At 40.2% G+C, this 26,999-nt stretch overlaps 1 protein-coding gene across 4 annotated transcripts in view; it reads left to right on the top strand.

The window, feature by feature from the left end:
* The first annotated feature begins 15,960 nt into the window (after positions 1-15,960).
* Positions 15,961-26,999, top strand: part of cadm2a (cell adhesion molecule 2a) — a 211,446-nt gene continuing 200,407 nt past the window's right edge. For all 4 annotated transcript variants that reach the window (XM_085289110.1, XM_085289106.1, XM_085289108.1 and 1 more), the window contains exon 1: positions 15,961-16,410. In XM_085289110.1, the coding sequence (XP_085145236.1) occupies positions 16,350-16,410 (61 nt within the window). In that variant the 5' untranslated portion in view covers positions 15,961-16,349. The remainder of the gene's footprint in view (positions 16,411-26,999) is intronic.

The raw sequence follows: 26,999 nt of genomic DNA, 5'->3' as shown, positions 1-26,999 counted from the left end.
TTTTTTACTAAAACTGTGTTTCAGTAAAGACACTAAACATCAGCTTCTGTGACTTTCTGTGAATAACCAATACCTTTTAAAGTCACTTGTAATGCAAGGACACATTTGTATATGGAGTGGCCAGGGGGATTGAACTGCTAACCTGGCAAATCTCTTTTATCACAAGAAGGGCTGCGTGTATCCATTGTGCAAATCCCATCCTTTAGTTTTCAGTGAATGTACGTTTTTGCTTCTGCACACAGACGGGATGCTTAGTATGAGTTGGTCATTCCAAGAGTAGGTCAAGTGCCATGTAGTGCCCCTCTTCTCCCTGATTCTGATCACAGCACTTAAAAACAAAATTGGCTCCTGACAAGAACAGGCTTTTGCGGGATTTTTGGGGTGAAATATATGAAATCTTCAGACATCCAAAAATCCTGGGTATCACTTTTATCAAGTGTGATGAGCTGGCTGTCAGTTTTTCCCAAAGGAGCTAACGTTGAAACAATACCTGTCATTTAGGTTAGCCAACACTTTCTCTTGATTTCTTGTGAATAGTCTCTCCCTGTCTCTCACTCATTCTCTCTCTCTGTCTGGCTCTCTGAGCTAGCGCACACACATGCACACATGTACACATAGAGAAATGCGAGGGCTGTGGCCCATGGGGATATTTTTCTTTTGGCTGAGGGATCAGAAGGATGCGGCGCTGTGAATGCTTCACTCCCGCTCTCCTCTAGTGTGTGCACTCGCTCACACTGTGTTGGGAATTAATGACATCTCTGTGGCCCATCAACAGCGCAAAACTCATGGGGAGAAAACATAAGAGATGGAGTTTGGAGGGAGCAGCTACGGAAGAAGAAAATGGCAGATAAACCTGGCACTTTATGTTGAATTTTCTGACCGGTACTGCAGCAAAAGAGGTGATAAAGTACTTGAGAGCAATAGGAATGATGAAAAAAAGAACAATAAGTTAGTGCTGAGTCAGATTGGTGATATTGCAGGAAGAGGTAATTTCATTTTGGCTTTCCACCAGAGACTTGCAAGAAGAAGAAAAAAATCAAGCTTTTACACTTTATGCCCTTTCCTTTTACCTTCTTACATTCATGCTGAGGTACATTGTTTTACTGAGTAATCTCATTCTCAAGTACACACAAATACAGTGTGTGTACCTGAGACAACATACACGTTGAAGTGAGAAAACACAGGAAATGTAGATGGGATTAAAATAGTAGTGAAAAAGTTGGGAGGGATTAAGGAAATGTTGTCACAAAGACTTTTAACCTTAGAATTTCTGTAGGTCAAGTGAGATATCAAGTTTCAGGACATTACCTGCCCTGACTGTCTGTTGTCCTGTATTAATGTTTTCTCTGTTTTCCCCATTTGTAGTGGCTCCAATTCCCAATTTAATATTGGCAAGCTGTTGGGCACAGTAACTACAAATGCTGCTGACAGCACGTTCAGTCTCAGCAGACAAAATAGGCAAGGTAGCTCTCCTGAGTTACCCCATCTACGACATTTTTTTGTTGTATTTCCGCACTTGTGGACATTTAGCAGCACAGCACCTGTCCCTGTATGAAACCAAGCATAACTGTATGAAATTTTACATGCAGTTCCCTTTTGCTATCCTCCTCCTCTTTTTACAGTGTCCTTAATAAACCCCGACAGACTCAAGCTCCCTTTACATACACACTGAGTCAAGTATAACAAATTGTGGCTTTTTGATGCCACTTATAACATGTTAAATTCAATTTTTAGTTTAAATTTGCTCTTAAATGTGCATGTGCCATAGCAGTGATAGAGTTTTTTGGGACACGGCACGGATTGTCTTCATGAGAAAGCTGAGCAGTGCTTGTGGCACCTTCCAAACATGGCCCCAGATGGTAGCAAATCCTTCCCATGATGTTCACCAGACCTTCTAGCACAAAGCCTCGGCCTTCCCATTCACGCTATCACGTTCTTTTCTTACTCCCCTTGATGTTTAAGGGACAATAAGGTCTTTTTTTTAACCTACTGGGTCACTCTCGATTATTCTGAGTTGATCACTCTATCAAAGGTAAGCCCCCCTGCTCGCTGATGTTGCCACATGTCCAGTCATTTTCTTCACTTCCTGCTCAGCCTGTGCACCCATCCTAATGAATTCATTATAGATGTTATGTTTTTATGTCTAATGCAAAAAAGGAATGGATATTGGTAAGAGTAGGTGTATTTATTTGTTTTTTATTATCCATTATTGTCCACTATCTTATTGCTATATGATCACCAATTAAGGAAAAAATGACACGTTGTTTATGCATTATAAATAGATATGTGGCAGAAATTCTTTTATGAGGATTTTCCTTGGGTCAGATCAATACTGGCTTGGACCACACTGTGTATTTACAGAATATGAAAAGTAAGGATTAAGCTTGTGTTTTGTCTGCAACAACTCTTTCTTTTTCTCTTTCTCTTTCTTTGACTGAGATGCAGTGGATGTCAGCCTTCTCAATTTATTTGAGTCTATGTATTACCTTCTGACTATCTCAGTGATTGTTTGGCATGCTGCTCAGCAGATTAAAAAAAACCCCACTTATTTTGTAGTTGCAGAATGGCGCATCATAAAAATCAGGCTTTTATGTCCATCAGCATTGAACAATCATTTAAAATGAAAGCTGTTGGCGGACACTGACACAGATATTGGCTTACAGACAGACAGTCCATTACTATTGGCAGTAAATGCAGGAAGAGGGGAGGCATTCCCGCATAACTGAAAAGAAGTTCCCTCTGACATAATTTGTATACATATGATAAAACTGGTACCTTTATGATGCTTCATTTCTGTGGACACTGACAAAACAGGCACATTTCCACCAACTTACCGCATATAAAAATGCAGCCAAGCATCTGACTATCTCACCAAAACACATCTATCTCCAACCATCCATTCTGTTAAACTCTTATCCAGTGTAGGGTCACAGGGGGACTGGACACATCTTATCTAACACTTCAGGTTGCACTAGATTAAAAAGGAGGCTTTTCTCAAACTCAGAGCTGATTGAACTAACTCTGATTAGCTGTCTGGGAAGCAATGTTGGCATTGCAAAACTCCCAAGTTTGTTGAATCTGCTTTTTTGTAATGACTTCATATTAATGTAGAAGCACAATCTGGTCATTTTTCAACAGAGGATATTTGGAATGATTCTTTTTGAGCTATATTCTTGATAATAGGACGAATCAGTGGAGAATGCTTCCTTTTCAGCTTTCCAGCAATGCCAACTACAAGGAACTGACATATATAATGATAATGTAAGTAGGCATGTTCAGTCAGCAGAGTAAAGGGAGTTTATCATAAGCAAAGTTTAAGCTCAACCTTTTATAAACTTTTTTTTTTTACTTGATAGGCTTCTAGACTGAGTTATATCTAATAACAACCTGCAGTGATTTGTTATACCAGATGCCAATACTTTGCTCCAGTGTCCTCCCATGTGCCTCCATTACTGATTTGAACAAATCCTTGGCTTATTTGGGTGCGTTAGACACACTGAGTCAACATTTTCTGTTCATTTTCTCTAGGTCCACCGTCTTGAGTAAGATTGATTACATAATTGACTTGTGGTCACCTTAAGTACTAGAATTACCCTAGACTGCTGACTTTAGCTTGCTCTCCCCAGAATTTATGCCATCAACATTCATGGCCAACTTACTTGGCTTAGATAGCCTATAGGTTTCCATTAGTCCATTTCCACATTTACTGAAAGTGACATCTCTGTAGTTTGAAGTGGCAGTAGTTTTCTTAGTATGCCATCACAGTTAGAATAGATTTTCCTTAAAGTAGAGATGGTAAATAAAGATGATTATTTACTGATTCTTTATCACTGTTTGTAAAAGAAATACTAACAAACACAAATCACTGCGAACTAAAAGACGACCACTGACAAATATAAAAAGGATTTTTCTAATCATCTTAAAGATCAACCTGACAAAGGTATTGTAATAAAAAAAGATTTATTAATTAATGAGATCAATCCAATAATTAATTAACTGTGCTATACATCCATCCATAAGTTTTACAATAGAGGTAAAAATGGGAATTCTTGCTCACTAAAAGCAGTGATAAAATATTTAAGATGTGTATTATTAAATCAAAACTCGACTTGTAATAACAAGATATGCAAATGTTCCCATGTTGGAAAGTAATATTTCATATCAAAGCGCTGAAAGGCTGAATTTTACCAAATACATCAGTGTTCAATCACTTCACTGTTATCAAACAGTGTTATTAATGCAGTTTTTGTTGAGGAAGATGAGTTCTGGAGCACAGCAGGGCAGAGATCAGCAGTGTATTTGCACTAATGGGGTGATAACACCCACACAGGAAAGCACTGGCATCTTTAAGTGACAGCTCCTGCTGTCTGTTTTAGTGCTTACTGGTCTGAAGAGGTCACTGAATCCGTTTTGGATAGATCTGGCTTCCTCAGCAGTCCGTGTAGGCAGCTAGTTTGGTGCGGACCAGCTGGCTGTAATTCAACAAGATAAACAGAGAATGGCTCAGTACAATCCTAATCAATAGCTACAGAGCTGTTTTAATGAATTAGCAAACAGAAGGAAGAATGAATTAAAACAGCAAATTGCAAAACAAGAGTTGTTGGCATTCATAGATATACGGGTTGGAAGAAAAACACAAAGCAGACGCAAGTGCGCTGCAAAAAAAAAGAAAATCTTGAAGCCTTTAGAAATTTAAATTTTGATTAATGGGAAAATGGAAGTGCTGCGACAATGCTGCAAGAAATGATCCCTTTTTAACTTGACAGCACATTTCTTGAGGGAAAAAATAACATGAGATTAAATGGGAGTTTTAAGAGGCGTTGAGTGTAAATTCTTTAGGGAATGACAACTGTTCCGATACACTAGATGATTCAGCTGACAGTGAGGTTTGCTTTTTGACTCCAGGTTTTGGTGACCTGACATCGATCCTCCATCTTCAAGCTATTAGGTATCTCAAGCACATTCGCCTTCCTTGATGTACGAACATCAAATGAAATCCGATCAAATCAGAATCCAGTATTTGCCACATTTTTCTGCTCGGTGTGCAGTCAACAAAACATACAATAAAAGAATCTAGTTTATATCCTCAAATGTAAACAAACGATCTTCTTTTTAAAGCTACTTTTTCCTTTTTATTATTGTGCCTAGAAAATCAAATCTCAAAGAAGCTGTCATGCCGTCTCTCGAGACTTATTATCAGTGGGTTAATATCTGATGACCTGATGTTTTTATGGGCCTGTTTTTCACTGACATTGAAACACATTTCTGCTGACTGATGAACAACAGATATATCCAATTATTTTTGAAATTAAAGCAGTAGTCAGCTCTTCAGTGAGTGTTTACGCTAGTGCTGAATCACAGAGCTTTCTTCTGTAACAGAGGATTTAAGTGAATCAGCTGCCAACCATAGCTAATTACTATTCACTTGCCACTTACAGATGTGTGCAAAGGTTTCTGCACCCTCTGGGCAAATTACATGTAGTATCATCATTTATTTGCAGGCTGAAATGCGTCGCTCACAGCCTTTTCCACAGACTAATGATAATTAACTCAGCTTAAGTGAAGGTATCAGAAAGTAGCGTTCTTAAAATGCTGTTCTAAGAGTGGTACCTTATTGACTAAGCTCAAACTGCTATAATGAAAAACACTAGCTTGTTGTGGCCACAGGGTTAACAGAGCAGAGAGACGTTTATGCATTTTCAAGGTCATTCCTACACAGTAAATGTGGACACTGACTTGTCAACATTTTTATGGGTTCTGGGGCTGAGCAAGCTTTGCATATCAGCTGGCAAAGACAGTCTGACAACAGGAGAGAAATTATAGATTTAAATTGTTTGTTTTAAGTTTTAAGAGCTCATAGAAATCTATGCAGTCTTGTGAAAAACTAAGTTTCTAACCACATTTCAGCAGCATTAAAACCACTTTTAGCAGAAATACTTTAATCTTTTTCTGCATGCCTTTATCAGTCTCTAACATTGCTGTGAAGGAATTTTTCCTCATTTTTCTTTGCAGTGTTACTTCAGTTCATTGAGGTTTGTGATCATTTGTTTATGCACAGCTCTTTTAAGGCACCGCCACAGCTTTTCAATCAGGTTGAGGTCTGGAATTTGACTGGAGCTGTGCAACACTTTGATTATTTTGTTATTCAGCCATTCTGTTGTACATTTGCTGCTGTGTTTGGGTTCACTGTCCTGTTGCATGACCAGACTTCTTCCTAAGCTTTAGCTGTCAGACAGATGTCCTCCCATTTTGCTCTAGAATACTTTGGTATACAGAGGAGTTCATGGTTGGTGCAATGACTGCAAGGTGAGCAGGTCCTGTGACTTCAAAACAAGCCCACATCGTCTACCAGCGTGCTTGACAGCTGGTATGAAGTATTTGTGCTGACATGCTATGCTTGCTTTTCATGACATGTGATGCTGTGTATTATGACCAAATTTCCACTTTGGTCTCATCCATCCAAAGAACACTGTTGCAGAGGTTTTGTGATTTGGTTAGAAGCAACTTTGCAAGCCTAGGCCTTGCTGCCAGGTTTTTTTCAGAGTAAACATTTCCAAATGAGCCACACTTGCTCGGTTTTTGTTTTTTTCTGATTGTACTGTCTTTAACACTTAACTTGATAACATTTAACCTAACTAATATCTGTAGAGTCGGAGATGTAGCTCTTGAGTTTTATGCACTTTCTCTGAGTATTGTAAAGTCTTACGTTCAGGGGTATCTACTGAGCCACTCCTGTGAAGACTGTGGCATCATGGTAACACAAGGAATGCTCCTGACCTCTAAACTCCCAAAACAGCTGCTTTTATAAAGGTGGTCACACTTACTGATTATCAATTAATCAAGAGCATTTGATTCGCACCACCTGGCTCCTACTTATCCCCTCAATTCCTATGGAAGTACTAATGATGCACTTAGTTTTTTAGAGGACTGTGAAAACGTTATTATTCACATGTCTCTATAGGTAATAATACCAGACAGGGAGATATAAATGCAGATATTAGTAATTGTCCATCTCTTTCAACAGAGCAAAAAGAACATTAGTGAATTAGTAGTGTACAAAGACTGTTCTGTCCTAAAAAAAGAAATGTTCATATGTGAAGCAACAAAGATTATCAGAATTTCCAGCATAATAAAAAATAGTAATAGATTTTCTGATTCTTTGATTATTACATTTTGTATTATCTTGTTTTCTCCGGCACAATTGCAAAGATTTTGTATACTTTATAAGTGGACGCATCTAAATAGGGGAGTAAAACATCTGTGAAGGTAATTTAGACAAAATAGCACATTTAGCCAAGAATTTAGCCGATTGTACACACAGCTTCAACCCTGCAAGCAAAAAATAAATAAAATAAAATCCAACTTTGCTTGTAATTTTTGTCCTTTACTATGTGAAGAAACTGAATTAGATGAGTTGCCAAATTACCCATTTTCTTACATTTAGCTCTGTAGCTGTAGATCCAAATGGATTAAAACACGAAATATGCTGAGAGTGAAGTTTGGAAAATGGTATCTGCTAATTAGTCACATACACCCCTGGGCTCTGATAATGTGTGAACATTTGTATGCAAGTTTGTATCCACATCTAGCCAGGTTTGGGTTCCAGGTTCCACATTTTTAGACTAAAGGCACAATCAATGTTTAGTCCTTTATAAAATCTTTCACTTCTCACCTTTCCCGTCATTTAAAGGGGGTCTTTCAACTTAAAAAATAAAGGCCCGTTTTATGAAGATAAAATTTTCAATCAGTTGTGCATTTTAAATAAAGTTAACACTAATTAATTTTCTCTAAAGAATAAAGACCTGGTTTATTTTATTTTTGCCCACATTACAGCTTCTTTTATGTGCAAAGCTGATAAATTCTCACTTTCAGCCTTTTATTTTCACCTTCCTCCTTCCTAAATGTCAGTGCCGCCAGATCACTGTGCCGTCGTTCCACCTCTGAACACCCAAACGGAATTGAGGGGAGCCAAGAGGAACCGGAACAATTTGGCTTGATAGCACACCCTCTGCTCAACATTGCTAAGCGACCACCGTGAACTCAATTTCGTGAGCCTTCCCTTACCTAGAGGCTAGAGCAAGTGAGGGAGAGTGTGGATGTGTATGCTTTTGTGTGTCTGTGTGTGTATTGAAGACCCGGCTCTCAAGTGAATCATCCCAAAATCTGTGCAAGTTCTGGTCTGTTGGGTTTTTGGTCTGCACTTGGTCGGTGTATGTTCATGTGTGTATAGTACTTGTGTGCAACTTTGCGTGCACGTGGCATTTGTGTGGTTCTGCATGAGTGAGAGGTCTCTGCTGGCCCAACTAGATACCTCAGCTGCAGACAGTCACACTCATATTACAAATAAATGGCAAATGATGGAGCACATTACTCTCTCTCTCTCTCTCTCTCTCTCTCTCTCTCTCTCTGTGTGTGTGTGTGTGTGTGTGTGTGTGTGTGTGTGTGTGTGTGTGTGTGTGTGTGCTCAATATGTACTGAAGACCTACCTCTCAAGTGAATTGTCCAAAAATCTGTTTAAGTTCTGAGAGAGGGAGTTTTCATAGAACTAATTTTATTTACTATGTGAATGTGCATATTTTATATCTCCATATGGCACAATGCACCAAATGGTTATTTCTGTTCAAGTAAATGCTGTAACTCTTCATGGTATTAAATTCAGAATTTTCCTTTTTAGCTGCCTTAATCATCTTTTTCTGCCACCATCACAGAGTGTTGCTGGAAAATTGAAGCACTAGGAGCCTCTTTCTAGCACTTGATCTTAGTTTTACTCCCACTGATTTGGCATCACGAGCACTGCTTAGCTGAATATGGCAATCAAACACGGAAATGTAACTTAAATGGACTGGCTAATAATTTATCAATGACTGCCAAGAAACAGTTGGTGTATTCAGCTCTGGCTACCTCCCCCTAGACCGGTGCTGGATCTGACTGAATCAGATGATGTATTGTGTACAAGTGCATAGACAGACGTACAGGCAGGGAGAAAAAGAAGACGTGGGAAGACAGACAGAGGTTGAAACAAAAATAAGAATCTTGGCTTTTGTTTAGACTTTCTCCTTCAACACTCATTCTGTGCAAATGAGATGGAAAAGTGCTGCAAAGCTTTGTATTCTTTTAATATAACTGAAAACAGTTTAAAATATGCTACAATGTTATACCTAAATTTAGTATCATTTCCACGATGTTGCCAACAGAGTTAAACTACCGTCTTACTGCAATCAAATTTGAATATTAAAGAAAAAAATAGTGTGTGCGTGTGTGTGTGTTTGGAGGGGGGTTGAGGGCGTCAACTGATAAAGGTGTTGTCTTTGAAATAACTACGCAATGCTGAACTACCAGCAAGACATAATGTGACATTTCACAGGCAACAAAACATGCCTTTTTTTTACCTTTAGAAGTTTACATTTATGAATCAAAATGATACATGCTTACAAACACACATAAAGCTTTTCTGCTTTTTGTATGGCACGCAGGTTGCACTTCAACAAGTTTAGATTCAAAACAGTGTTTTGCTCCTGCAATACAATTTGGAAAATGAATTATCATTATGACATTTGGATAACCAAACAGTAAGTGATAATATCATAAGTAAAATATAGAAAATGTGCTCTGCATGAGGACATGAGGGGTGACTTGAGCCACCCCTTTATTTTTTCTGTCCAGTGCTTGTAACTGATGATTTTCAGAGGAAGTACTTTTTTCTTTTTCTTTTTTTTTTTATTAAGCCACTTAACACTGACCCATGAATCATTCAAGTATTAAAAAGACACCTAACTCAAGAGATGAACCAGTGTTGTGTCTATAAATAACACACAACTTAGGCAGGATTTTAAAGAAAACTATTGTAAGAATTTTAAATTGTATCTTTAGGAATTAAAGTAGATGTGTTCTGGGGGCCTCTGGATGTCTGGAGTTTTGATCTCCTCCATACCCGCTTCACACCCTGGAGGACGGGGCTGTGGCCCCCCCACACTCCCTAGCAGATCATTACATGGAGAAACCTTTGGAATGCAAGCATGCTGATCCACACAGGTATGCACACATGGGTATTCACAGACGCGGACTAAAGCTTTCTTGGCTGCTGCCTCAAAGCACACTGTGCGCTGTCTATCTTGCGTGCTGCACAATATCGTTTATTATTTAGTAAATATTGATATCTATGACTAGCTAGTTTATTGTGATGGTGCTTTGTTTTCTCTATTATTATGTTACTCTTTGTTGTTTGCTGTCTCCTCTGTTTGTTTTTTTTGTTTGTTTGTTTTTTTCTCTCCATACAGGTGACCCAGGAGTTCTTTTTTTTTTTTTCTTTCTCTCTCTTCCCCCCCCTTCTCACCGTCTCTTCTCCCCTTTGGTTTTCTTTCTTTCTCTCCCCCTCTTTCTCTCATTCATTCCCCCTGTCCTATTTATTAAAAAAAAAAAAAAAAAAAAAAAAAAAAAAAGACAAAGGATGAACTGAAGCTCTGCCATCACGTAATGTCGCATACTGCTGTTTCTGATGTCATTTAAAAAAAAAAAAAAAAAAAAAAGGAATTAAAGTAGATGTATTTGAAAGGCACGTCCTTAAGAAAGACCTGACACAGTGACCTGAGAGATGCAGGTCCTGTGTCAGGCATGTCACTTTATCCATCTATTGTTCGCTGAAGTCAGAAATGGTCTCAGTGGAAGACTGGCTGTCAATAAGCCATTTTTTTTTAAAAGGCAAACAGGGAGTAAAGACTGAGGTGTGTGATACAAGAAGGTTTTTACATATTTAAAGCAATTAACATATAAATACTGAAGGTTGTTTCATGGATCAGGAAAGCAGTTCAAAAGAGAAGTGTAGTGCATAAAATATAAGAGATATTCTATTGATACTTGGTATTGTAACATACAGTATTAAAGATAAGTAATATCGATTAGTCCATTCATTCTTTATGGTACAGGATTGTAAGGAGAACAATATAGTGGTGCTCTGTTTTATTATGATGATCTGTCTGTGTGTGTAAAGACGCTGCAGGTAAATAACACATTGCCCTAGAGCCCCCAGAGTAGATGCTCTGTTCCTGAATATTCCCACATAGTAGCTCAAAGAAACAAAACTTTATTTCCTGTCTCAGTGCCTCGTATCTACTACAAATCAAATAGTAATACACAAAGAACTGTCAACTACAAGTAAATACACATACATACAATAGATCCTCTGAAGAGTCTGAGTTTGAGACTGAATATTATGCAGGTGGGGAATCTATCTGGTCGTTTATACCTTTGAATGGATGTGGAATGCTGCCATTCTCATTAACAAGAGGGCAGTCCCTATCGTCTTTGTATGCAGAGTTTGGTCTAGGAACACTTTCCGAGTGAGTGGTACTGAAACAATTGGTGTGCCACTCTAATCTCAACACTGCTGCTGAGCTTTGGATCTGGTTGTATTTGGCAGACAGTCTCCCCTTGTGGTGTGGCAGCCTGCAATAGCTCTGCTCTTTGTGGCACTTCACGGTTGCCAAAATCGGAAGAAAAGGTCATTTATACTGCCGACACAGTGGGAGAAAAACACTCAGGTGTCTGCAAGAGAAGCAGGCTCCATGCTGAAGTTATACATCCATTCTGCAAAGTAGCAACTGTGCTGTAAAGTCTTTTCAGTTACTGGTGCACTCTGCATCTACATAGAATTTTCCTTCCCCTCGGTTTCCTGTCTGTGCCGCAGCAGAACTTTTCACCGTGCTTTTCGCCTCCTACTCTGTCGGATGGATTTCACTTCGCAGTTTTGACATGTATAGCAAGTATACAGTATTTGTGTTGGCAGGCATTCTATGCTAAATTGCATATATTACCAGCTTAACACAATATTACTACTGATAATGTGATGAGATCCTGCAGTATTTAAATAGCTGTGATTTAGAATGAATTAGTGATTTACTTTTTGCTCGAATTAGACAGTGAAAAGCAGGCAGACGGAAGCTGAAAAATGGATTGCAGGGGAGTGCTGCAGAAAAAGAGTGTGCTCCAAGCCCCTTAAGTCCTGGCAATAACATCAGCACAGTTCCAGATGTCACATCACGAGTCCAAAGAGTATCAAGAAAACACAACATGTAATTTTCAAAACTTACCAAGAGTAGCTGCATCTCTGTGTTTTAATTGAGTTTTGCAACTAAAGTGAAAAACTGAGTTTATTATTCATCAGTAAATATGCATACATTTACATGTCATTTCTATTTATGGTAAACATCCAGTTTTCTGTCAAGGATGTGGAATTGTTTAGTTTGTTTTCCGGATTTACTTACTTATTTATTTCAGTTTTGTTATTGTGAGTGGCTTTGACAAAGTGGGTCATTCATTTGAATATGCAGGCACACGGACACATGGCTGAAAGAAAATTTCAATATAAAAGGTGAGGTGATTTATGTGGTGCCCCGCCTTGTTCCATCCAAGCCAAAGTGCTAGGCCCTCAGCTAGCTTGGCAACATGTGTCAGCCTACATTAGGTGGACCAGTGAACAATAGTCTCAGCCAGGAGCAGGTGGTTGTGACTTGAAACTCTGAGAGGAGGGTGTGCACTAATGGCAATGTATGTGTGTGTGTGTGTGTGTGTGTGTGTGTGTGTGTGTGTGTGTGTGTGTGTGTGTGTGTGTGTGTGTGTGTGACAGAGAGAGGGAGAGAGAGTGAGAGAGAAAGAGAGGAAGGAGAGAGAGAGTGGTCTATCTGCCATCTGGAGTGCTGAGACAATCCCAGGTGAGGCGGAAACTTGAATGTGCTGTTTCTATCAGTTCACTGACTGGCCACTCTCCTGGATCCAAATGCTTTTTAGAGGAGACCCCCCTGGTTTCTTTGCTATGCCTCTAGTGATGACACACACCAATTCTGAGAGTGTGAAATGAGCCATTACCAGGTGTGCAGCAGCTCCTCTTAAAGTGGACTGACCCAAAAGAAGATCAGCAGGCCAAGTCAAGTCCAATTTGCTCGTAGAACATTTTTCACAAGCTGATTGAAATATTTTACAGTAAATAAGGGGTGCAGTGTGCGCGTGTTTGTGTGTGTGTGCAGGCAAGCAAAAGCTGTCTTGAAAGAAAGCTTACAGCAGAATAACATTTAAGGTCATTTTTAGCCATCTCAGCTCTGATACTGATTATCAGTAAAGCGTAGAACAAGTTTGAAATCAAAATTTGATGTCATTTTTAAATTACTGCAAATTTGTCACACATGTGCACACCATTCGCCCCAAATAATGAAAAGAATTCAGCAACAGAGATGGATTGTCATGTAGCACTTGCAGAGTTTACCTCGTCTTGTCTGTTAGCAGATAACACTTCCTGCTATGCAGCTTTAGATGTGTGATTGAAATTATGCTGAGTTGTTATTAGTATGAAAAGGCAACTTTGAATAAGCAAAGCTAATTTTATAAATAATGCATAGGGCACATTTATAATCAAGCTAAAGATGCAATCTAAGGGAGCAGCACTGTGCCTTTACCTCAGAACTGTGTCATGAAAAAAATTGGCATACTGTTTCAAAGTATGTGACTGACAAATTATTACATAAAACATTTGTTCCATAACTAATTTTGTTTTGCAATCACACCATATGCACTATCATAACAGCAACTCCCTAATAGCTGCTGCATCACACGTTTGATTGCAGAGCTTCTGGTTTCTATTCTATGATTAGTTTTATGATGCTTGAAATTGATTTATGTGTAGAGATCAGTGTTGTTTTGTGCACTTTATCCATTACATTCTTTTGATAGTTTCACAGTGGCCCTATAGCCAAGTGGTAATATGCTCAAAGTGCTTCACGTTTCCATGGCATTTTAAAAGACTTGCTCGTTTCAATGTTCTTCGTATCTTCATATGGAATAACAAAGCAGTCGGTAGCCTTTTCTCAAAATGAGAACTCCTCGAGTTGCTCAGCAGGTTCAATTAATTTCCATATACAGTCCAGCAGGCTCTGTGTTTCAGCACTGTCAGGGTGAAATAAGTGATACCAAATGAAAGTACCAAGCTTCAGCTTTCTCCATACAGAAAGATATATGAGACAGGGTGTTTGCACTTTAAGACTTTTAAAACTAATCAGCCAGATACAGATGAACTCAAACAAAATCACCATGTGTGGTGCTTTGTAGAAGGACACAGTGACTACTTCTGATTTATTAATATCATCAAGCTGCACTTTGTTTAGTTTTTGCCTTGCAAACAGTTTTCTGCTTATACACCAGATCTGTCTTCTTATGTCTCCCATGTCACAGACTTAGATTTCTAGCGACCTCATTTTCAACCTGTTAGTTTTACACTATTTTTGATATCTCGCATTTATTTCTAGCTTTTCTTATTAATATTATCTTTGCTTGCATTTTTACTTGTTGTCAGCCAACAGCTCCACCTTAATCTAAATAAAGCCCCAGTTAATCATCAGCAACAGCTGCCTAAGAAATACATTTTACTATTACTACAATGTGTTGAGTAAGTTTTGAATACTTGCAAATTGGCCAAAAAGCTGTCTTACATATAGCTAGTTACACATTAAATCAAACCCTCTGTTTGGTACCATCGTTTTTTATTACCTTTGCCAAGGGGGTCATGTTTGTAGTGGTGCTTGTGTGTGTTTTATCATTACGTCTGTAAACTCAATAGCTCGAAAAGCTTTCACTGAATTCTGATAAAACTTTGTAGGGGTAGAGAGTGGGGTCATGTGATTAGATTAGATACTTATAGACAGACAGTATGATTGTGACCTAACCATCCAAATTCAGTTTCTCAGACCACCCTTTCAACATACAAAACTACATTAAAATGTGACGATCATACATGATCACATACCTCAGCCATGAGTCCTCAGTCCCGACATGTCAGTCTCACCATGCCCTCGTATTGTGGGACCTGCTCTTTCTTTTCCTGCTTCATTCTTAACTGCTTTTTCTATCTGTGTCCCTCATACCTACATGCTGCCTTGTCCCCTCACATCCCACTTAACCTCACCATCCGCCAGATTGTCCCCTGCAAGACAATCTTCAAAGCTCGGGTATTTGTCAACCCTAATACTTCACAGTTCTCTAACCTTGATCATCACCATCAACCACGCGGAAAGAGATGAAACGTGTACGTGAGTTACCCAGTTCATGCAGGAGGGCAGCTCACGCTCAGGAGCGTGTCAACACGCACCTTCTGTGTTTTGAATTCAGAGTCCATTCCACGAGTACACTGTAAAAAATGATCGGTCTGTGTCGATTAGGCAGTGCCCAGTAGCAGCATCCCGGAAACAATGCATTTCACGCCACACTTCAGAGGCTGAAATCACAGATCCCACTCAAACAGCTGAATCGTTTTACCAGTTCTGCAGTGGCTGATTCAGATTTACAGGGAAATTTAAATAAGAATTAATTTACGAATTTCCCAGTGTTTCCGCCCCTTATGCTGCCTTCGTCCCAGCTTTATTATTCAAACTGTATTGGTCATCATCACTCATGCAGTGTATTCGTTTTACTTATAAGAGGCGCAACTGCAGAGGTGCACAATTTTCAAACGTATGTTTATAGAGTGGTGCGTGACAGCATACTTGCATATGGGTTATCTAACTCTTTTTATTGTTCATATAATATAAAACACACGCACAAAAAAGAATTCTGCTACTGAGCGAGAACATTCCAGGTTACCACGAAACAGCTGCCTTCAGACATTTGCAAAGATTAGTATCACTGACTCGACAAGCTTTGTCCACTTTCCTGTGCGGGGGGGAGGGGGATTAACTCATCTCACTGACCTTCCTTCTGCTGAGACTGAATCATATTTTAACAGTGAATGTCTAAAACCTTGTTGAAAGCGATATTTCTTGCAGTATGCATCGCGCACGCGCATGGCACACGCAAACGCACAGACGCTCTCCCCTCCAGCTTCCCTCCCCCGCGGGTCGTTCTGATTGGTTCACCTTTCATGTCAGTCAGAACCGTGTGGGCGGGACTCAAACAATCCACTCGTGTTCCCTTCGCTGTGGACGCCACAGCAGACCAAGAGCGGGGCAGACAGTAGTAAGGCAACGGCATTCATCCTGTTACCGGAGGACAACTCTTCTTGGTTCCTGAGGTTTTCGGTTCCTGTTCAGAGGACCGGAAACTAACTCTACACCTTACTGGCGGTGCATTTGTGAAAGAACACCCAAAATATTGTTTTTGATGACCGAGACTTTTTACGTATTCCAAAGCAAGACAGATTGCGGGTCGGGAAGTCGGTTTGCATTAACCCCGTTCCCCGTCTCCAAGAGACACACAAAAGGCACACTCCCAAGTCTACCTGGATAAGCTGACAAAGCCGTCCGGTTACAGATCCAGAATTGGAGAGGAGAAATAAGCGCGGAAAGACGGGAGCAAGACAAGGGGAAGACAGGATGAAACTCAAGAGTCATTTGATTTTCACCCTCTACACTATTTATGGGATTCTTCTTAAAGGTGAGCCTGGGACGGGTGGTGCGTACGTGCGTGAGTTGTCTATGTGCATGATGTGTATACGCGCATGTTCCAGGCCAACAGCAGGGCAGGATAAACCCTCTCCGTTACACACACACACACACACACACACACACACACACACACACTCACAGATAGAGCTTCTCATTCACATGTGCTATACGTGTCTCTGTGCCTGCGCGTATACTGTATACGTGTGTTGAATGGATGCGCGTTTGTCTGAAAACGCGAGGCAGCTAGAGAAGAAAGCGTGCCCTGTAACAGCCAGGTTGGCTAGAATATCCTGTTTTCATAAATGTATGCACTGGGCACGGGTCCTCAACCCAAGCGCGAAAGCCTAAAGTCTGTCGCATCTGTGTCTTTATGATGTTGATGTTGTGTCCTGTGCGTGATTGGTTGTCCAAAAAAAAAGACACACCTCAAAATGATCACAATAACCGTCCCCCGCGGTTGTTTTTGACTTGCAGCACTTAAATGAGTGCCGGAGACACTGGCAGCTTTTTGCGCACCGAACAGTTTGGCACTGCTCGTTAAGGCAGCTTTAGAAGCTCTTTGACATGCGGAGCTTTTTGTTTGCTGAGTGCATTTCCCTGTTTTAATTCATGATCGAGACTTATGTTTAGTCTGCTCTGTAGAGATATCTGCGTTTTTGCGTACGGTCAGCTCGGGCGGCTTGTGCGTAAGTAACGATTTAAGGAAGCCTGGATTGACGACCACACGTACATGGGTTGATATGGGATTGGCAGAGTTTTTGTGTTAAATTCTCAAAAGTTTTCATTCCGAAATGATTGCTCATAATCTTAATGTCCTTCACTCAGATTAAGCCTCACAGTGCTAGTATAAAATATACTGTACAACTAATTTCCGATTTCAGTTGAGTCTTAAAGGTGTGTGATTTCAAAATATTCTGTTATTTCAACCTTCTTATTTATTTTTGACGACTATAAACAGCTTGCAGCTGTGTTTAGGCATCAGATAATCCAACTGTAAACATGAGTAAGGTGACATTGGGGGTCAAGGTCAACTGCTTTTACTAGGAATGCAACATTGGCAAAGACTAGAATCCCAACAAAGTGGTAATTTTTCAGTTTTTGTTTTGACATGTTAACTTCTTTTAAATGGAGACACACATAAATGTCCATAGATCAGATGGCAAATGCCATCTTTAATGTTATGATTATTAAACGTTTGTCGGTTTGGAATGTATATAAAAGAAAAAAAAAGAAAATGTGCTGTTGTGGTATTTTAGACTCTGATTTTCAGAATACACATTATACTGAAACCACTGAAAACCTGATGCAAATTCTACTGTACATTTCAGCATCATTTTTACATAAATTCTCCGTAACCTCTATATTAAGCGCTGGATGGTGTTCAGCCCTTTAGGCATCCAAATTGACATTATAGTATTCCTATTTATGTACAAAGTAAAAGAGGGAACACACAGGTTCTTGAGATTCTGGAATGGACCGGCAGGAGAGGGGATGAATTTACTTTGACACAACTGTTAGTCTCTCAGCAGGGCCACGTTTGCCACACAAACCTTTTAGTCCGCTTCACCCCCCGTTTCAAATGATATCATGATGTATTTAAAGAACTGCGTGGCAAATGTATCAACATGAAAGGCAAAATTAGCGACATCTTGACTTGAGGAAAAAGAGAAATCTCAAATAAGAGAGCATTTGTGCTTGATTCCCTTGATCATTTGTTGTTGTCTCTTTGAAGTGCACGTGTGTGTGCATAAGAGCGAAATGAGAGAGAACAGTCCTTTCTTAATAACCGCATGATTAGAGCAATTCTTGACTTAATGAATGGCTTTGTAATAAGGTATCTCAGGGTATATCTGACAGCTTCCATTGCAGGATTTACTGATGTTCCAGAGCCTTTCTTTTTCCTGCTCATTCTCTTAAGGCTGGCATGCTCTGTGAGTATGTGTGCATTCGATTATGGGTATGTGTGTTTGCATATATTCCTATAAATGCGTGCCCTATGTTTATAGCTTATGTTTGAAGAGGCCTTAGCAAAGCCATAAGCATTCCGCCAACAGCAGAGCTCGTTGCATGTGTGGCTCCCCACCACACACACACACTCACATGAGGCTCTTTCCCTCTCGTCCTAACCCTGAAGAGGATAATGCTAGGCTGCTTGATTTGAACAGTCATCTCTAGGTGCAAGGCCTATTATTGCATAGGTTTCACACAGCAGGCAGTTCAGCCTCCACCTGAATGAAGTCTATCAAGCCGAAGACATATCCGCGCGCTCCGTAAATGACAGCTGTTTCAGCCCCTCTGGCCTCAAGCCAGCTGGCATCAAGAGATCCCGAGACTCTAAATTTCTGTCACCGACGAGACCTGCGCCACATATAGTGCGAACGCGAAATGTTGTGATGGAGGTCGTTGTTTACCAACAGCCCGAGTTGTTAGCATATTATTCTGTGTGTTTCATGTGCCCATGCCGTAGCCAGAGAAAACAGCCTGTTATGCAAATGGGTCTCTTACGTAAGCGCTCAGGGCTGAGCAGCAGGCGAGGGGAGATAGAGGCAGCGAGTGACAGAGAAACAGGGAGATGTTCTAGAATAGAGGAGTTGATGTAAGAGTAATGTGGGAGCAGAGGTGTGGAGGAGGAATGTGCAATCTCCTCAACTAAAGTGTGTGATATGTGCGCTGGTTGTTGTTTGCTGTTTGGATGCTAGTTTATCTTTGCTGCTCTGTCTGTTCCTTGTCGCTTTGCCTGCCTGGCAGTCTGTCTGTTTTGAACTCTGATCTTGCTACCCTAAATACAGACCCCCGCTGAGGGATGTGTTTATCCCTGCAGTGAGTCTAAGCTGCTGAAGACTGACCCTCCATCCCTCTGTACTTCCGTCCATCCCTCCCTCTCTTCATCCTCCCATCCTGGTGTGGAGCTTTGTACCACAGCAGCGTGGGAAAGCTTCTGATAACAAGCAGCCTTGTGTGTGTGTGTGTGTTTACAGAGCCACTGATTACACGGGAAAAACAAGATTTCTGTCTTTCGTGCTCACTTGCACTTTCCCTCCCACTTCTGTGTGCGTGCGTGTGTTTTCACGGTCGTGCTTTGACGCAAACCGCATGTGGTGTACTCCGGTACCTTTTACCCGGGCTATGAAGCTCCGGTACTGAGAACACTCAGTCTAGCAACACTGGCACTATGTGCATTGCATAGTACACACACACACTTGGAGCTCCACTGTGGATTCATTGCTGCTCTGCCAAGGGATTTCCCATGATCAAAGCCAGTCTTTTGTTAGTCCAGGTGTTAAAAAAGTTAAAACAGAAAGGAGGAGGAGGCTGGAGGGGAACATAGTAAGATTCAGAGCTTACACGCTCTTCCGCTCTTCATGGCAGAGCAGAGATGTGTCACTCCAGAACTGCTCCAGAAGAAAAAAAAAAGCAAAAACATTGTGATCCTGCCACCTGTTCCAACTGTTTCCATATCACTAAACCAGTGCATGTGGACAGGTTTTGCTTGGGAATACAAAGCTATGATAAGTTAAATACAGAGACTCTTTTGCTGTATTTAAACACAGGGATAAAATGAGGCAAGAAGAGGCAGGAGGCCAAGCATTGTTAAGCTTAATACACATGTTGTCGCAGATGGCAGAGATTCAGAGGTGGCAAAAACACATGTAGTAAGACACATGGGCGAAATAAAATGTTTTTATGCAAATGTCCTCCAGTGTGTAGAGTGCTAGCCAATAGCTCAGTTACTAAACCAGTCTGTGGAAATCTCTGAGGCATTTATATGAGCCTGCAAAATAGGATGCACCCACACCGAGTGACGCAGCAGAGACACCAATGCCAGGCAGACGGAGTGTCATTGTTAAACCACACAACTTCAGAAGTGTTTGTTATATAGAGGACTTTATCAAGCTGAAATTCAACTCAAAATTCCAAAAATAAAATGAACTGATTTTTTTTTTTTAAGTCGTGGAATTCTTTCTGTCATGATGAAAACTGCAGAAAACATTGCCAAATTGGTATGTGCCCATTGCTAAGTATCTCCAGAAATGAAGTGGTGGCATGACTCATCTTGCCTGTAGGATGGGCTGGCTGTGGTTCCAAAGGTAGAACAGAGTGTCTGTGATTTTAAGTGTCCTTGGGCAAGATGCCGCACCTCAAACCTTAGTGTGTGTCTGTGTGTTTGTGAAGTAGAAAGCGCTGTATGTATTAAATGTATTGATATGAATGAGAAAGTATTAAATGTGGCTTATGTATGATGTGCTTTTAATGCAGCTAGAAAAGCGGTGTATAAATGCCATTTACCTTTCATTGCATGTCTAAACACAGTGACATATGTGCTGATGTTTTTTATGTACGTTCAATGCTTCCAGGTCGACCCATTTTGCAGGTAAACGCACAAATCAAATAGCTTTAAAGCAGACACGCAGCTTGTTGAATTCTATAATGCAGGGTTTTACAAATCCTGCTGACTATCACCTGAAATATAGAAATAGTCTTGAATGATTTTCTGTCTGATACTGTGGTCTTTTTAATCACTGCACATTTCAAGTGTAAATGTTTAAAAAAAAAAAACCTTTGCAGTTATGCTGCCAGGCAGAAGTTCAAGAGCACGTCATATTTAGAAGTAGTATAAGTGGTATTTTAATTTTAATAAATAGTATATTAGATTAACCCTGTTGACAGACGTTTTCGAGTAGATTCATATGCTCATGATGCTGTTAGAGAACTGAAACACAGAAAGTGCCAAACAAACCTTTTCCCTCACAAATAAACATCTTTGTAGTGAATCCGTGTAGAATAAATGTAGATTTGTATTTTGGTGTCAGGGCTGTGTTTCGTATCTCTTAAGCAAAGTGTAATTTAAAGGCAGCCCAAAGCGTGAGAAGGGAGAGATCAAATGCAGCTTTCCGTGGAGAATGGTGAAAATACAAGCCCACAGGTGGATTTGGCTGCAGCAGCGGCATCAGCAGACAGCAAGTTTGCACCCTAAATAGACCTCCCGGTAGGAGAAATAAGTGTGCGAGCTCAGCTAACATATCAGCTGATGGGGCTTTTCTTCAAAGTTAAAATGCTGCTTTTTATGTGTACAAGTAAGAAGATGAACTAAAGTGCTTGTGTCAATGTATGACGTTCATCAGCCTGCTCTGACCACAGCACTGATTCAGTATGATGCGTCATTCTCATGAAGGTACTTAAGGCTAGCCGTTTCATTCCATCTTTTAGGCAGACCTCTGTGTTTAGCTGCTTTTAGTTTGAGTCTGACTACAGAGAGCAGATATCATCTCACCCTGAAAATTAATCACACGCGCACCCATCGGGAAGGAGACAGACAGCGTTATTGGGTGTTAGTGTGTCTGTGTGTACGCATGCTTGCATATGTGATGTCTGTATTAGCAGTGAATTCCAAAGGATTAGCGAGTAGCTAATCTGAAGCTCCAGTCTTTGACAAACCATGTGTTACTAATCTCAAACACTATGGAATAAAGAGACACAAACACAATCACCTTTTGGATTAAAGCTCTCCCTACAGAGAGTGTTGCAGGGACAGTGTCTTTTCACTTTTGCTCAAAACAGTACAAGAACATTCAGAGTGAAAAGTAAAGGAGAAATGAAAGAAAACTAAAGATAGCTGCATTGTTTTCTGCTTCTTTATTTTCTTTCTTAATCTCACACACATACAAAGACCTTACAGAATCGAATGGGCTGATTTGATGTGCTTTCAGTTTAACCTACTGTGCTCTTCAGGTTATCATAGGGTTTCCTGTCTGAGAACTCTGAGCCTTGATAAGTTCTTTATATTTTATTCCATGTGCTCTTTCATCTGACAGCTTCTTTTCCCACAATTCACAGAGGGCCAGAGTCAGTGTAAGAGTGTAAGAGTGATTTCCTTGCCGTGCCCCGACGGTGTTATTTGTTTGTGGACTCTGTTCCTAACAGACAAAATAATTTGGCCAGCAAAGTTAGCCCATATTATGTACAGAAAGATACTCACAGAGCTATATTTTCTGTATACAGTAAATAAACATGTACAAATGTGAAAACAAAAACCCGGCAGTGTGGAGGAAAAAAACCAAAAACAAAACCTGCCAAATCTCTTGTTTTCATGGTCTGCATTTGCTCTGATAATATTGACCCAACGTGGGATGCAGCTTCAAAATCTTGGCTTTTTTTCCCACTTTATTGCTGCTCTTTTGGTGGCAAAGATTCATCTTTCCCTGTCCGCGTGCACACATATTTGTTTTCATCAAATCTGAGTTGTCAGGAAGAGTTTACAGGAAAAAACGGTGAAACATTTTGGAAGCAGACCAAAACACAATAGGGTAGAGAGAGAGAGAGAGATGCAACTTCAGGGCTAAAGATCTGAGGCGTTTTTCTAAATTCTTTTTTGTCTTCTTGTATAGTCTGGTCGAAACAGGAAATGAACCCGTATCCGTGGAGAATCCCACAGGTGCACTCACAATCTCTGCTTCTGTTTCATAAAGCAACCCCTTAAATGGCTCGCATCCTTTTTTGCATTTCCTCCTAATGATGATTCTACATTTTTTTTAATGGATGGCAGCACTTTATCATTTCTCATTGCTATAATTTACTTTTAAATCAGCGTTAAAATGCAGCTGCGTTAGTGGCAGCTGCATAAAACTTTCCGTGCATATACTTCATTTTAATTTAATGGTTCTTTTATATTCTGCAAAACACCAATTTGGCCCTTAACTGCTTAACTTGTGCATATACATTAACAATATGGAAGTATTACATGATACTAATTGAAAAGCAGGATTTACGACATCCACAATTGCACAACTATGCACTTGTTTTACCATTATGGTCTCAAAGGAAAGCTAAAGCTAATTGAAATATAATTCCCCAAAGACACATGTTCATGTTAATTGACGCTATGTGCGCCTCTATTTGTGTGTGCGCGCACTTGAGTGTGTATGTTTTTTGTATTCGTCTTATCGCCAGAAGTCACTTTCTAGTCCCTTGTCTAATCATCAGCTGGAGGGTCTCCTCACATCTTAATTTAGTCTGTGGGAGCTATTAAGCACCCTTTTGCATGATCACCATTCATAAACACATCTAATGTAGCAAAGTTATTCACTTAGAATCTCCTGATGTTGGCTCAGACTCAGATCAAATCGGTATTTTCAGGACTTTAGATCCGAGAACAAGTGGAGGACTGTGTGTACTTGTGTGCATGGGTTTCTGTGTGTGTGTGTGCATGTGTGTGAAACTGGAGATTATATTTAAAGGCTGTAATTCAGTGATTACTTTTGAGAGCTACAAGTGTGAAATTTCATCCGGTTAAAAAGATTTTACACCATAAGCCCATACACCTGTTTACAGACACACAATTACACAAAACACACACACACACACATCAATTGTAAAAAGATGCAAAGTGGGCATTTGGAAGAAGACTTTTCTTCGTTGCACTTGGTACACTTCTTGATATGTGTAAATGTTGACATTCGAATATATGCACGTATAGGCTCTCTGTGTATACACAGGCTGCACTGTATGACATCTGTAGATCAGCTGGGGTCTGTGTCATATACGTTTTTATAGCAGTATGGATCCAGCTTGTGAGTATTTCAAAATCTTATGTGGCTTCTAAGTTTAGACTCTGGCCGCTCTGTGTGTAGAAATTGCTCCAGGCCTGTTGTACAGGGGAGGGAAGATGGAGTCAAGTGAGACAATTTATAACAGTTAAAAACCAAATGAACTGAGACCCTTGGCTTGGGTGAGCGAGCGGCAGCATACATAATGTGCCTTAGGGATTTCTTCTCTGCACACATTGTGCTACGCAGTGTTGCGAGTGTGTGTGTTTATGTGTGTGTGTGTGTGTGTCCAAGCTAGCAAACACGTAGCACACAGAAACACGCACCCCTCTCTGCCATCTGTCTCTGTTTGCCACAATGCAAATCCATTATATGCTACACAACATTATTCCCCCCATCCTAAGTGGCACACACCCCTAAGCTTACTTCCACTATCCTCCTCGGTGGAACGGTGACAATTTGCTACCACATACACATCTTTGTTAAAGATGCTGTGGCATGTTTCCAGCTGGATTTTAATACATATTTTCATGCTCCATTTAAATTTTTTCGTAACTTCGCGTTTAGCATCGAAGCGCTGAGATTTTACTAGCCTGTTTGCTTGTTCCTGCTGCCTCATGTGGAAATTAGTGTGGTGATTTATTTATTTTTATTTCCAATTGGTCCCTTTCGAACCATCGCTGGACCCTAATAATCCTGCTTCATCCAGTTATTAATTTTTGCATTTTGGCAGACAGACTGAACTCAAGCACATGCACAGACACACACACGCACACACTGCATGAATCTGGGTAAGGCTTGGCTCAGTAGTTTTATAGCTAACTCATCTCCAGTTCTAATCAAAAAGCTTCCCCAGCCCTGAACCTCCTGCTGAGGAAACAAAGAAGTTATTATGTTTTTAAATGGTCTCCAATTACGGGTAATTTCACCGCCTATCTTAAAGCTATTTGCTTTTCTCTCACTTTGCTCCGGTTGGGTTGAGCAAGCATTGTGCTTTGCAAAAACAACGAGCAGACAAGTTCGACATACAGCAGATGCATTCTTTTGGAAAGCAGAGCGGTCCCCTTTTTTTGCAGCCCTTTCCCGGCTCTGCTCATCTCTTATCATGAGAAATGGCAAACACAGTCAACTCAATTCCTTCTTTATCTTCCTCATTATTGTTTGGCTCACAGAACTCTCAATTACCCCGTCCATCTCTTATACAGTCAAAAGCTCCCACTGACTGAAGCTGGTAAATATTCTCACGTAGTTAGAATCTAGTGGGTCTCATTTGCGAGTGATGTTAATATACATATAAACATGTACACATGCTGTGCTTGAAACAATTTTCAAACAGTGTAATCTAATCAGTTAGCAGCCTGGTGCTGCATTTTTATGTTTGAATAATTTTATGTTGCTGCACAGAGCCTTGCTGACAGTTTCGAATGTTAAATGGAGCCCCACCTGGGGAGTGAATTTGGTTTTGATGGATTTGGGTTTCATTTGTGCGTTGGGATTCTGGCAGTTGTCTTTTATTTTTAGTTTTTATGACATTTCAATGATAGAGGCACTCTTCAGCAGAAAATTTGTCAATCCAAGCATTTGATTAATACGTTGCACTCGCATTTTCTGACCATTTCACATCCAAATAAATTCTATATTTGCAGAGACTGAACTACACCGGATGCAAAATGCACAGGCAAACAATTAAAACTATGAATCACAGGTAGCCAGCAGTTTCTGATGCAAACTCTCAGCTTTGCTATTAAACCCATTTATTCATGGTAACTGTTTGCTTTACAAGACACTGAACGTGTTTAGCAATATTCCTTTTTTGAAAGTATAGTTTCTTCTTTTCTTACTGCTTCCTTAGCTTCCACTCTAAATTCGTACTATGGCTAAAATCCTAGACTCGTTTTCCCCGCATGCAAATGCTGCTGTATGTGTATCCAGTTCAAATGGACCAGCTAATGCTAATCTCTGCTAATCCTCTGAGAAGCACCCTCAGAACAACATTATCATGCTACTCTGTAGCTGAGATGGATAGTGGGAGAGAGGGGACAAAAATGGTGAATGGAGACATAAGCGGGGCAAATATTCAAACCTTAACAGATGACTCACACACACAGACACACACGCCAATCCTGGTCACCTGACTGTGTCCGCCTTTGCACAGACGCACACACAAAAGAGAGAGAAAGAGAAAGAGAGAGGGAACTCTCTAGGCGCAGTAGTATTAATGAAGCAGTGTTAACCACAGTTATACTGAGGAGGTAAGGGGTAGCCTACTGTTCAGGACTAAGTGGTGATCCTAAGCCTTTGCCTTAATGCACTGACCACTAATTCTGAGCCTCTAAACGACAAGAAGCCATATCTTTAGACTGTATTAGTTCCTCGACACAGGTGATCATAGTTTAGCTTGCTTGGGAGGAAGCCTTTAATCCTAGTACCACCATTTTGACCTCATAGGCATTATGTTTGTAAAACTGAAGTCCCTTAGAGTAACATTTGAATACGGTAGCAACTTACTTAGCTAAGGCGATTCTCAGAAATGTACACTGTAGGAATAGTACAGTTTACATAGATTTTTTTTATTGCTTGTGTTTTTATTGAGATTTACATGCTCGTGCCCGTATGGGATTGCGTTATTTTCGAGCCTTTAATCAAAAGCTGCAGTTTTGATACGTTTTCCTGACGTCAGCGCCTGTGCTTTCTTTGATGTAATCTCATGTCCCACGTAATGTAGCTCTGCTTGTAAGTAAAATGAAACTGATAAGTCAAAGATAGTCATGCAATTGATTAATTGCAGTCTTGCACTTGTACTCTAGCGCTGCTAATTCGCACACTACTTGCACATTCATGATGTTTACAAGGAGACATTGCAGCATGTATAGGCATGTCCCTCCCACAGATAGCAAATATGACATTTAAAATCAACGCCACTTTTCCAGTTTAAATTAAGTGAAATGCTGAAATCACTGACATTATGGTACATTATTTCTGTGCGTGGCACAGCACAGCACAGCAAGGCGCTGTTTGAAAAAAAAAATCATAT

The sequence above is a fragment of the Mchenga conophoros genome, linkage group LG10 (assembly GCF_057382185.1).
Source record: "Mchenga conophoros isolate Kocher_MC1m ecotype Shallow Benthic linkage group LG10, M_conophoros_male_GT1.1, whole genome shotgun sequence".
In the NCBI taxonomy this organism is placed as follows: Eukaryota; Metazoa; Chordata; class Actinopteri; order Cichliformes; family Cichlidae; genus Mchenga; species Mchenga conophoros.
This window is presented reverse-complemented; position numbering and strand designations above follow the sequence as displayed.